Source organism: Vanellus vanellus (assembly GCF_965231255.1).
Source record: "Vanellus vanellus genome assembly, chromosome: 5".
Classification (NCBI taxonomy): Eukaryota; Metazoa; Chordata; class Aves; order Charadriiformes; family Charadriidae; genus Vanellus; species Vanellus vanellus.
Window position 1 is genome coordinate 70,882,189 of NC_138910.1, and position 12,444 is coordinate 70,894,632.

A 12,444-nucleotide genomic window follows, 5' to 3' on the forward strand; every position below is an offset into this window, starting at 1 on the left:
GTGAGGAGCCCATGTGCTACCTCCCAGGGCTGCCAGGAAGGGCAGAGTTAGGTCTTGCTGCTGCCTGTGGAGCCCTGGCCCTGCCTCAGCTTCTCCTTGCTGCTGCCAAACTTTCATTCCCAACTGTCTCTGCACTTGGACCAAACCCAGCTGCTCTCACGCTTCTGCTGAGCTGCAGAAGGCAGGAGCTGTGGCCCAGGGGGTGGGTTACCTGGGTTCTTGCACTGTGACACCTCCTGTGATGGGATATGAGCTGGGAGTGGAGCCAGGAAAGAGGTAGGATTTAATCTGCTCCATGAGCTTGCTTTGAAGGTGATCTGTCACCTCTTTCCCCAGTGCCGGTGTAATCCATCTGCCTGGGAGCAGCTTGCACTGTGGGAACCAGCCTGGGCTGCTCCCTGTAGCATGGCCTCAGGCAGCTGCCTGCTCCAGGGTAATGTGTCCTTTTGGGTTGTGTTTGCTGCAGTTCAGGTCTTTTTTGCAAACTGTGGTAGTGGAAGCTACAGTATGGGTGTGAGCTGAGGCTGGGGCCTGTAGCCAGCATCAGGGCACTGAGGTGCATCCATGCCTCGTTCCCTCTACACACCATGGCCAAAGACTCCAGGTATGAGCCACAGCTGGAGCAAACCTCTTTATTTCAGCTCTTCTCCCCCTGCAGCCCTACAAGGCTGGGTGGAAGGAGAGGTGGGTACTACTCAAAGTAGACCCCGTGCACTGTGGCCACAGCAAAGAGGGAGGTATTGGAGAAGGTGGCAGCAGCAAAGCTGTCGCTCTCAGGGTCCCACAGTGCCCGGCTGGCCACCAGCAGGCTCTGCTGGCCCTGCTGGCCCAGCAGCACATGGCAGACCAGCTTGTAGCGGGGTGGCACCACCTCCTTTGCCTGACTCCGCAGCAGCTCGGCCAGGCTCTGGGCTAGCGGGGCGCTGCCTTGGGGGCTGTAGACCGTGGTCCCCAGGGCACCTGCCAAAGCCCCCTCCAGCACCCGTTGCACCCGCCCCGCATCAAACTTGCAACCTTCATCAGGCCCCATCCTGTAGGTGTTTTCGAGGCGGGTCTTGAGGATGGGCTGGAAAAGGGGGAGCCCAGAGAAGCTCACGCGGCTGTGGAGCATCCACGGGCCGATGGAGGGGCGCCTGCCCCCTGGGGCTGCCCCAAGAGAGCTGCGGCGGCTGGCCAGGGGTCCTGGGAGGTTGCTGAGGATGGAGCTGCGGCGAGAAGTCAGGAGCGGTGGTTTGCCTTCTTCAGTGCCCCGTGCTGGGGCTGGGGGCTGGGACCCGCGGCGGGTGGTCCGGAGCGGAGGGGCTTCAGCACCATCTGCAGCCGTCACCTGGGCCATCTCTGGCGACAAGTGCTCAGCCATATGGGTGGTCTGGAAGGGAGACGTGGCTCTGAGTGTGGGTTGTTCCCCAGCCTCTCCATCTCAGTACCTCTCTGCTTTGCTTCTCCCTGCCCCCTGCAAATCCCATGCCTCCTTGGCACGTAGGTCCCTGCAGGGCTGAATGCAGAGGGGCTACAGAACCACGGCAGTCACCTTTGCTTCACCAGCGCCTCCTTCCCCAGCAGCCTCAGCCAGCTGGGGCTGATCCAGCGCAGCCACGCGTTGCTCGTCCAACCCTCTGCTCTCCCATTCTCCAACCTTTCCCCTGGCACAGGCGAGCGGCTCCTTCCCCCCCAGCCTCCCCAACCCTCCTGCCTGCGTCTGGTCCCACACTTACCCACAGCCCCACTCCTGCCCTGCTGGGGTAAACCCAGGGGACTTGTCTCTAGCTGATGTCTCCTGCTCCCAGCTGCCCAGGACTGACTGTGGTCCCGCAGGTCGCAGTGAGCAGGGCCAAACCCATTGTGGTCCTGGAGCGTGAAGTGTTGCTATGTACTGCAGCTCTCCAGGGCCGCTCTGGGGCACGGCTCCTGTAACTCCTTGTTTTCTGGTCCCTGGACAGCTCTGTCCTCTTTTGCTCCTGCCCTGTCTGCATTTCCACCTGTGCCAGCACAGGGACACGGTCGCTCCGGGCATGTGCCCTCCAACCTCCCCTGCCAGCCTTGAAAATTTCTTTGTTGAACGTGCAAAGGAAGAGCAGGGAGTGGAGAACAGCCATGGTGATTGCCACTTTGCACCCCAACTATGGGCTGCACCGGAGCTGGGACCTCCAACAGGTTGATTTTACCCAAAGGTTTGTATCTTTTGGGTACTAGTCCCCCCCTGCACCAAGGGAGAGTGTGGGCGAGTGGGCACCCATCGAGCACAGCCCTGCCAAGTGCTGGAGGCCCAACTGCTGCAATGCCCTGGCCCAAGGGCAGGTTTGCCGAGGGCTCCTGACCCCGAGCGGGGTTTCTCTCCGCCGCAGAGCCCAGCCCAGCTGGTACGCCGTGGCTGCCTTTGTCAATGCGCCTTTGTCTGGCCTGGCTGCCGAGCTATTTGAGGAAAGTGGCGACGGCTTTTGTGTTTCTATCTCCCGTCAGAGGTATTTATAGCCTGCCGCTGACTAGTGCTGCCAAGCACGCTGGCAGCTGGACCCCGCTCCCTGGGGGTGCTGCCGTCGCTGCGGGCACTGCTCCTCCCTCTCCCTCGCACTGCTGTTGGCAAGCAAAGGGGGGGTCCCTCTGTGGCCACCCTCCATGTGTCCACGGATTGCTTGGGGCTAGCCAGGCTTGGGAGAAGGGGCATTCCCCAGCACAGCCCGTGGCTTGGGCGAGGCTGGTTATGTTTTTTTCCACCTGTGATCGCTTGTGTCCTAAGCAGACAAGGGCGCTGCAGAGTTTTGGCCTGGAACATCGGCAGGAGAGAAGGTGCTCTCCATTTCAAGGGGCAGATCTCCCTGCTGGGCTCCAGTTTGCTCTGCTGCCGGGGACCCAGCCATGCCCAGCGCTTTTCCACTGGGGGCTGCGCGCGTGGCGGTGGGGTTGATCTTTGTGCATTTAAGCTGCACATTGTGTTGCCTTTTCCAAAATCCCAGCTGCCTGCCTCCCTTCACCCCCATCTGCCCCATCCGCGGGGTCCTCTGCAGCAAAGCCACCGGCTGCAGGGGGGAGACAGGTCCTTGTGCCGGGGGTGCCGGGGCCACGCCATGAGCTGCGGCGGAGGATGCCACTTGTACCGAGACGCAGGCCTGCCTCCCTGCTCCGCTCCCATCCGCCAAACGCCAGCATGGAGCCGCCTGGGCAGCAAGGGGGGGGCTTCCCAGCTCGCCGCCGCCCCCACTCCGCGGCAGCCCGCCCGCCCGCCCGCCCGGCCCCGGCGCTGCCTGCCAGGTTTCCTTAGCAATGGGCCATGTCGTACGGCGCGGCGGCCTCCTCCCCGCGGCCTCCCCAGGCCGGCCAGCCTCCTGCCTGCCTCCTGCCTGCCGCCTGCCTGCTGCCTGCCTGCCTGCTGCCTGCGCCGCCTTCCTCCGCCGCCCGCCCCGAGGCAGCCCATGGCCGGACCCGGCTCGGCGCGGCTGCAGGGCGAAGCGGCCGCCTTCACCGCCGCCCTCCGCACGCTGGTCAACAACCCCCAGTTCAGGTGAGGGACCGGGGAGGGGAGTGGGGGGCCGCCACCACCCCCCCACCCCCCCACCCCCCTCCAGCCATGCCGAACACTCCGGTGCCCGCTCCGTGCTGCTTTCCCACGGCCCCGAGCCCTGCCGGGGGGAGGGGGGGGGGCGGTTGGAGCATGGCTTCTGCACGCCCCGGGGAGCCCAGGGCTGTCCGAGTGCATCCCCCCCACACCCCGGGGCAGCCACCGCCTCTCCGGAGGAGGGAAGGTCCCCGGGTGCGCCCAGACCCCCTCTGTCCCCGGGCATGGTGCCATCAGGGCAAGGCAGTGTCGCCGGCCAAGTCCCGCGCTGGGGCTCCTGCCCTTGCCAGGAATTTGGGGGGGGGGGGTACCACAGCCATCCCCCTCCCCAGGGGCAGCTGCCCGTGCTCAGCTTCTTTGCCACCTCGGCTTTACCAGTGCTTTCTTTTGACATCTCCAACCTCCCCACACCCCGGAGGGCAGGCGGCATCCCGGCCGGCCCCCCTCACAGTGCCTGGCATCCCTGCCACCTCCTCCCGGAGCAGGAAGCGGAGATGGAAAGCCGCTGCCTCGGCTGCCCCCCACCTACACGGCACCTCCTGCCTGGCAGCTGGCTGGCTGTGTGGTCCTCTTCACGCTGAGGCCTGGCACAAACGCTATCTGAGGAAATCCCCATCCCTGCTGAAATTCTGGCCACCCAGAAGAGAAATCCCAGTGAAAACTCCCCAGCCACATCACCAGGCAGCAGGGAAGCGGCTGTCAGTGCCTGGCCATCCCCAGCCCACATCCTGCTACTCACATCTCTCATCCCACGCCCTGCATCCTGCATCCTGCAGCCTTCGTTCTTCATCCTGCAGCCTGATATCTGCACCTTGCATCCATCAACCTTCATCCCGCATCCTTCCTCCTGCAGCCTGCATCCCACAGCCTGCACCCTACAGCTTTCATTCTGCATCCTGCAACCTGCACCCCACATCCTGCATCCTTCGTTCTGCGTCCCGCATGCTGCAACCTTCACCCTGCACCCATCCTGCATTCTGCAGCCTCCATCCTGTAACCCAGACCTTGCATCCTGCAACCGCAGCCTGCACCCTGCTTTCCCCACTTGGCCTGTGAACTGTAGCCACGAAGGACTTTATTTTGCTCCCCCTTGCAGTACCAGTCACGGAGGATCCGTCGGGCTCTGCTCACTCTGCCCAGCACCCCCAGCCGTGTATATCCCAATATACGTGTGGGATGGCCCAGGTGCCTCTCCTGATGGGCACATCCTCTGTAGGACCCTGTGAGGGCTGGGTGGTGGGTTTGTGCATGGTCTCATGACAGCTAGAGTTTGGGTGGCATGTCTTCTGCTCACTGCCCTGCTGGGATGGGGGAAGAAAGGAGGAGGGGATGAAGGGATGGATGGGTCATGGTTGCATGGTGCACATGGGCTGGGGGACTCCCTGCCCTTTTCCCACTCCCTTTCCCCTGATCTTGCCTCCCTTTCCTGGTGATGCAGGGCTGGGAAACCGTGCTGGGAGGCTGCGGGGGACCAGGGCAGTGGGACCCCGTGCCTCAATGTGCAGTACAGGCTGTCCTGTCCTGCAGGTGCAGCGAGGGCCAGTGCCAGCCCTACTGGCAGCAATGCTGGAGGCTTCGCGTCCCTGAGCCCATGAGTCAGTGCCCATGAGTCAAGGAGACCGAGCCCGGTGGCAGCCACACTTTCCCTGCTTTGCCGTGCCAAAAGAGAAAGCCACTTTCTCTGGCTCTCCCAGGCCTTTCTCCTCCCAGCTCTGTGCAGCACCCATGGCTGGCTGTGCTTTCCAGAAGACCCATCTTGCTCACCCTGCCCGCAGCATTCAGATGGCCGCAAGAAGCCACCAGCAAGGACCACTCTGTGCCTGGCAAAAGCCCCTGGGTTAAAACCAAAGGGTATTGCCCTGGTGGGACAGGCCCCCAGCCGGTCCCTGCCTGCATGCCCTATCCCAGTCCTGTCCTGTGCCCCGGCTTCCCAAGGCTCTCCATCCCTCACTGTCCCTTTTCCCCCGCAGCGACGTGACCTTCGTGGTGGGCCGGGAGCAGCAGAAGGTGTTTGCGCACCGCTGCGTGCTGGCGTGCCGCTGCCAGGCTTTCCGGGGGATGCTCAGCCAGGAATTGGTGGGCAGCGAGGATCCCCCTGGCAGCATCCCACCCCAAGGCCCCTTCATCCTGGGCAACGTGCAGCCTGAGGTCTTCCTGGCCGTCATTGAGTTCCTCTACACCAATAGCGTCACCCTCAACAGCCACATCGTGAGTGGGGATGGGGCTGGCAGGGACCATGGGCATGGGAGGGACAAGGTGGGGATGGATGCAGGGGTAGAGGGTGCTTCACAGGTGGAGGGGATGCTCTGCATGATGCTTTCTGGCTGGCTAACAGTGCAATGAGTGTGTGGGGTCTCAGCGCGGCACAGTGGTGTGTCCAGAGCACTTTGTCCCACATGTGTCCACCCCAGTCTTGGGATAGCTGGCTGTTGCACACCCTGGATGCTGGGAACAAGGACACCAGAGCAGGACACCTTCATATTCCCCCATGTGGCAGTCCCTTTATCCCCCATGCCCCACCTGGGAGCTTGCATGGAGGCAGGAGAACATGTGTCCTTGTCCCCTGCGCTGCCATACCCATCCGTGGCCCTGCATGCTCACAAGGTCTCTCTTGCCTGCAGGCTCTGGAGGTGCTGACCTCGTCAGTGGAGTACGGCCTGCAGGACCTGTGCAAGGTACGGCCCTGCTTAGACTGGGGGCGGTGGTCCCCGAGTGCCCCTGTGCTGAGGAGCACCCCAAGATGACCCTGCATGACTGGTGGCTGGAGGTGGCTCTGAGGACAGCACCACCCAGATCCGTCACAAACTCAGCCTCTGCTTCTTGATCCCGGAGGGTCTCTCCGGTGGGATCCCCCTTGGCGGGGGGGGTGGGGTGCAGCACCAGCCAGGAGCCCCATGGGGGGCGGGGGAATCCCGGGAAAGGGCATGGGACCTCACGTCTCCCACACAGCAAAGGGCAGCAGGAAAGCCCCGATGCCATCGCCCACGGCTGCCCTCTGGTCATCTGGCGGGATGATGCCGTAGGGAAAGCCCCGGTCCGGGGGAGCATGCAACACCCCAGCCACGGTGCTGCCAAGGGGATGCTGCTTCGGGCGGGAAGGTTTTGGGAAGGCAGCAGGGAGCAAAAAGGAGGGGTGGGCAGCGGACGAGGAGGGGGCAGGGATCTGGAGCGGCTCGGCATTGGGGAAGGTGGCTGGGCCACGTCATCAGAGCGATTCCTGAATTACGGCCGGGCTGATCGCGTGACCCGCCATCTTGCGCCCGGACTTCCCCTCCCGTCCCTCTGCGCCGGGGAAGGACCTCGCTGAGGAGCTGAGGAACCGCAGGCTGCTGTGTGCTGGGGTAGTGGGACGGGACCTGCCCCATCACCCCATGGGGACAAGATCAGCTGAAGCCCAGATGTGTCACGGGACTGTCAAACAACTGGCTGGGCAGGGAAGGGATGTAAGGGGTGTTGCAGAAAGAGGGACCCAGTGCCCTGGCCACACGAGTCCCACCCCACCATCCAGTAAATGCATCCTCAGGGGGATGACCTGCAGCGGGGAGAGCCACAGAGGAGGGGTGGGAGGGAAGGGGCTGACCAAGGACAAACCGGGGAAGCCCATGGCTGTGTCCCCAGCTGCAAGGTGACCTCATCTCCCTCCTGCCAGTGACTCAGGGCCCTTCTGTTCCAGCTGACGGCTCCTTCCTGCATGTCACATCCCCTTGGGTTTCCCAGGGGCTCTGACCCCTTTGTGTGGGAGGCAGCTGAGATGGACAGGAGGGAGGTCCTGCTCCCTGATAGACGTGCCCGTCTGGCTGCATCCCACCTGCATCATCTGCATTTGGGCTGCAGCCAGAGATGCTGGTCTCCCAAGAGCCTATGAGGTTGGCTGGGGTTTGGTCACATCAAGCTTGGTCCCTGGCTGACTCAGTGCCTGGGCTGGCTGCCCACAGCCCATCACTGCCTTATGAAACCCTGCGGGGCTGGAGGTGCTGCCACCCTGTGTCCTGTGTCCCACGTCCTGGGGGCTCAGGGGGTGCTGAGAGTCGTGGGAGGTGGTGCTGGGGCTGGGTCCCCACTCTGCTCACCCTCTCTTCACCTTCTTTGCAGCTCTGCGTCAAGTTCATCAAGGACACGCTGAGTGTGGAGCAGGTCTGCGAGGCTCTGCAGGTGAGTGTGACCCCAGTAGCGTCACAGAGGGTTAAAAATAACCTGTTTGATTTTGGGGCAGGAGCTGGCCTGACCCTCCTGCTTTCAGCTGGACAGTGGGACAGAATTTCCTACCCACTCTTGCCCAACCAGCTCCTGGACATATTGTACCAGGGCTGCAAGGGACACCGGGGCCACCACAGCCTGTCAGAGTAATAAATGTCCTCGTGCTGCCCCAAGCAGGGCTGGCCAGAGCTCCCCAGTGCCAGGACCTTGCCATCATCTGCATGAGGCTAGGAGGCACTGGGTTTCTGGGAGCTCTCATGGTTCTAAAGGGCCAGTCTCAAAAACACTGCTGAGATTTGGGACACCTGAAAATAGCCTTGGTGGTGGGGGTGGGGGTGGTGGCCCAATGGCCCTGCTACACTGCTTGGTGGGACCAAAGCTGCTCCTCAGAGAAGGGAGATTTGTTCCATCTCCCGCAGGCTGGAGCAATGCTCTCGGGGTGACATGCCGGCACCAGAGCACAGAAGCTCCCGCCAGATGTGGTGCCAGACCACCACAGCGTAAACAGAGCTAAAACTGGCCCGGAGGAAACAAACAGAAAACCCCAAAACCCCAGAACAAAACAAACCTGAAGAAAACATCTTGCCTTCCCTCCCCGCTTGCGTCAATGCTGGTCCCCTGCTGTGGTGGAGGGGGAGGCGATGCTCGCCCTGCCTGTGCTGGTCCCAAGTACCCCACACGCAGGGGCTGCCACTGTGGGGGGACAGGGAAGTGTCCTCCTGGTGCCCAGATGGGCAGTGCTGGCCTTGGGATGAGCATGGCTGGGTAGGGCTAGGGGAGGATGAGAGCACCCCAAATTCCTGCTGCAGTGGGGGATGGCAGCTACGGGGCAGGCTGGGGCTGGCACCAGGGCATGGGACACATGGGGGGGGCTCTAAGGCTGACCCTGTGCCCACACAAGGGGACGCTGGCCCCATGTCCCTGCAGTGTGGCCTTGTGAGAGCAATGACGGAGCCCCTTGCCCACCTGGGGCTGGGTGATGTCCCCAGGCAGCGGTGGAAAATCAGGTGCTTCCCGCTGACAGCAGGGCTGGGTGACCGTTGCCGGGGGGCAGAGCCACCAAACCCTTTGATGTGGGGCAGGCCAGGTAAGGAGGGGACCTTGGTGCCCCTTCCTTACCATACCCACACTGTGGCACCCACGCATGGAGATGCTCGCCTCACCTGGGTCCCTGAGAGTGCCTGTGTCTCTGTAGGGCTTTGTTGGGGGATCCCTCCTGTCCTGGACCCCCTCGCAGGTGTCTGTGTTGTCCCACAGGCTGCAGTGACATATGGGCAGGCAGACCTCCAGCAGCACTGCCTGGCCTTCATCGAGGGCTGCACTGCGGTACGGCTGAGGGCGGTGGGGGAGCATGGCATGGGGTACCCCAGGGCACGGGGACCACCGGGGGCACGTGGCATGGGGCACACTGGGGGACACAGCATGGGGCATGGGAGCGGCACCCCTAAAAATGGGATGTCTGGAGGCTGGGGAGGGGAGGAAAGGGAGCAAATGGTGTGTGGGGAGAAGATGCTGGGTGCCAGGTAGAGGTTGGGTGGTACTGAGGTGTCAGGGAATGGGGGTCCGGGTTGGGGTGTGCTGGAATGCCAGGCAGGGATGGCACCAGGATGGGTCCGATGGCCCATGGAGAGTGGGGCAGGATCCTGGTACCAGTACCCCGGTGCTGCGGTGTGCTGGCAGGCAGTGGTGCGGACACAGGGCTTCCACGAGCTCTCCGACGTGGTGCTGGCATGGGTGCTGCGCAGCGACCGCCTGGCTGTGGATGAGTTGGACCTGGTGCAGGCTGTGCGGGAGTGGGCGCACGTCAGCTCGGTGAGTGCAACACGGAGGTGACAGGAGAAGGTGGTCCTGGCTGGTCCCCCAGGCAGAGCCACCCAGGGGTGCCTGGACCCCCCACCAGCCCAGGCAGGGGTCCCAGTCACCCTGTCCCTGAGCCCGGGGCTGTGTGATGGGCACAGAGGTTGTGTTCTCAGTGCCTGGGGCATCACCGGCCCCATCCCTCACATCCCACAGGCCGTCCTGGAGCGCCCAGTGCCCGAGGTGGCCGCCCTGCCTGTGCAGGAGCTGCGCCTGCCCTTGCTGGCACCCAGCGAGCTGGCGACGCTGGAGAGCCACAACCAGCGGGACCTGCTCATCCCGGTGAGTTGCTGCCTCCCCTTGGGGTGCCCCAGCTCAGCTTCGGGGCTGGAGGATGCTGCAGGACTGGGTTTTGGGGGGGACCACACTATGGCCATGCTGATGCCCCCTCCATCCCTGTCACCGTCCCTACAGGTGGAGCGCATCGCAGCAGCCTGGCGGGCCCACGCGCTGAAGAAGGGCAGCGGGGTACCCTCCCGCCTCTGCCGGCCCCGGCGCGGCACACGGCCCCGCGACCACCACCGTCACCTGGACCCGCACGCCAAGTAGGGGCCGGGCACTGAGGTCCCCCCCCAGCATGACCTGGGGGGGGGGGGGCTCAGGCAGTGGCGGTGCCCCCCAGCCAGGTGCTCCACAGTGGGGCAGGATGCGGACTGGGCACTGCCGGAGGAGCTGCCGCAGCCAAGAGCATCAGTAAAGCCCTTTGCCCCACGCCGCGGCTTCGGGGTCGGGGCAGGATGCCCGGGTCACCCAAAATAAAGGGGTGCAGTGACTTGGGGGAGGGGGGGTTGATTTGCAGCTGGGCCATGGGGTGGGTGCGAGGATGCCCAGGCACCGCAGCACCCACACGCAGCCCGGGCGGTGACCCCGGGGGTGGCGGGGTCCCTTGAGGGACGGGGGCGCAGAGTGAGACCTCCCCCCCCCCCGCCCTTTCCAGCCCCAAAGCTGCCGCCCCCAGCCGGGCGCGGTGCCGGGGCCCTTCCCCGGGGCCGTGCTGCCCTCCCCCGGTAGCGGGGCCGTGCTGCAGCACGCAGCGAGCGCTGGCACCGGCCCGGGCAGGGGCACAACCCCCCCCCCCGCCCCTTCCCCATGGCAGCGGTGGGGAAGGGGCTCAGCGGCACGGGGAGCCCCCAGCCCCATGCCCATGGGGTGGCTGCAGGAGGGATGGGGCTTGTCGAGGGGGGGGGGAACCAACGGGGAGGTGGGACCCCGGCATCTCTGTGCCCACCCACCACCATTCCCTCCCCCCCGAACCTCGCCCCAAGCCCTGCCCGCAGCCCCCAGCCCCTCATAGCACCGGGGGGGGGGGGGGGGGGGCAGGCCGCCAGCCCCCTCCTCCTCCATGTGTCACACACACTCTTACACACCTCTCCACAGCGCGCACACCCCCTCCCCATGCACACCCCATTGCGTGTGCACACAGCTGGGTCTGTCTCAAGCATCTCCCCCCCCCCCCCACTCCCCCAATTCCAGCTGTGCTCCCCAGGAGAAAGGACGGGACACAGCAGGTAATTTATATATAATATATATATTTACTCTTTAAAAATAAACCTTCGGTCCCCACTACCGCCTGTACAAACTACAAAAATAAACCTTTGCTCTCTTTGATATAAATAACTTAGATGGCGTGTTTGGGGAGGGGGTGGGGGGGTGGGTGCTGCCCGCCGTGCCCACGCCTGGCACGGGGACAGGGTCCCCGGGGCCACCCCAGCTCAGCGGCAGTGTCTGGGGGCCGCAGGGGTGGGGGGAAGGCAGCCGGGGGGGGGGAAGGAGGCTTGGGGCCACGGGCACAGCGAACACCGTTGGAGTTAAAGTGCTGGGTAACGGCGCGGACGGTGCCCGGGATGGGGATGGGGAGGGGGACAGGGGCTGACCTTGGGGACAGCCCCACCGCATGGGGACACGGTGAGAAATTTGCTTTCCCAGAGAGATGTGCCCGGTGGCACCGCGGGTGCCAACGTGAGTGTATGCTGCCGTGGGCACACACCAGCACGTGCTGTCACCAGCGCTGAGCACGAGTGTGGCATGAGGGGGCCGTGACCCTGGGACAGCTCAGGGGCTCGGCACAGCAAGGACCACCGCAAGGAAACCCACCCCCCCCAAAATAAAACCCCACCCTGCCTGTGCGGCAGGAGCAACGGGCTTCCTGGCTTCACTGCAGCACGTCCCCAGTCGCCAGCCCTTCCATGCTTGCCGGTGGGGAAACTGAGGCACGGAGCAGCATATTGGAGGGGGTGAACTGCCTGTGGGCACCCAACGCTCCATGGAGTCGGGGCATGAACCAGGTCTGTGCCACCCCCCGCCCCGGGCTCCGGCTGCCCCCAGTAGGCAGCCCTGCACCAGCAAAAGGGTCTGCCCCCTCCCTGCCTGCACCCTGGGCAGCCGGGCGAGGCCGTAGGCTGAGAAATAAATCTTTTAAAATAAGCTTAAAAATATATATCTCTCTATAGATAGTTTCCCTTTGCAATAAATAAAAGGTGGGGGGGTGCCCGCCCCAGGCCTTGCCCACGGCACCCCAGAGCACAGCTGGCCTTGGGGTTGCCCCCTTATCAGGACGGGGGGGACGGGGGGGGGGGGAGGGCACCCTGTTGGGGCACCCCAGCTCGTGGCCCAGGTGGGAGTTCCCAGGAGGAGATGACGGGGAGCAGGCAGTGACCCTGCGGCAGGGGGAGCTGGCAGGGCACCGAGCCCGCCTCACCAGCAGTTCCAGAAACGGGGGGTTGGGGGGGAGGGGGGCGGTTGTTAGTGCTTCCATTTCTGGGGGGGGAGCAACCAGCCCGGGGCAGGGTAACCCCAAACCCTGGGTGAGGGGACGTGGCACCATCAGCACAGCCCCC

The 12,444-nt window shown here is 64.2% G+C and overlaps 2 protein-coding genes across 2 annotated transcripts; one reads left to right on the forward strand and one right to left on the reverse strand.

Annotated features, from left to right (window-relative positions):
• Positions 1-691: 691 nt before the first annotated feature.
• On the reverse strand, positions 692-1,360 carry DYNLT4 (dynein light chain Tctex-type 4; the record flags this gene model as incomplete). Its single annotated transcript, XM_082483698.1, has 1 exon — positions 692-1,360. One exon carries the CDS (start codon positions 1,358-1,360, stop codon positions 692-694), a length of 669 nt encoding a protein of 222 aa, XP_082339824.1.
• A 2,050-nt stretch (positions 1,361-3,410) lies between these two features.
• Positions 3,411-10,254, forward strand: BTBD19 (BTB domain containing 19; the record flags this gene model as incomplete). The annotated part of the gene is made up of 8 exons (XM_082483789.1): positions 3,411-3,499; positions 5,524-5,761; positions 6,175-6,228; positions 7,646-7,705; positions 9,008-9,076; positions 9,431-9,562; positions 9,764-9,889; positions 10,022-10,254. 8 exons carry the CDS (start codon positions 3,411-3,413, stop codon positions 10,154-10,156), a joined length of 903 nt encoding a protein of 300 aa, XP_082339915.1. The 3' UTR covers positions 10,157-10,254.
• Between the last annotated feature and the right edge of the window lie 2,190 nt (positions 10,255-12,444).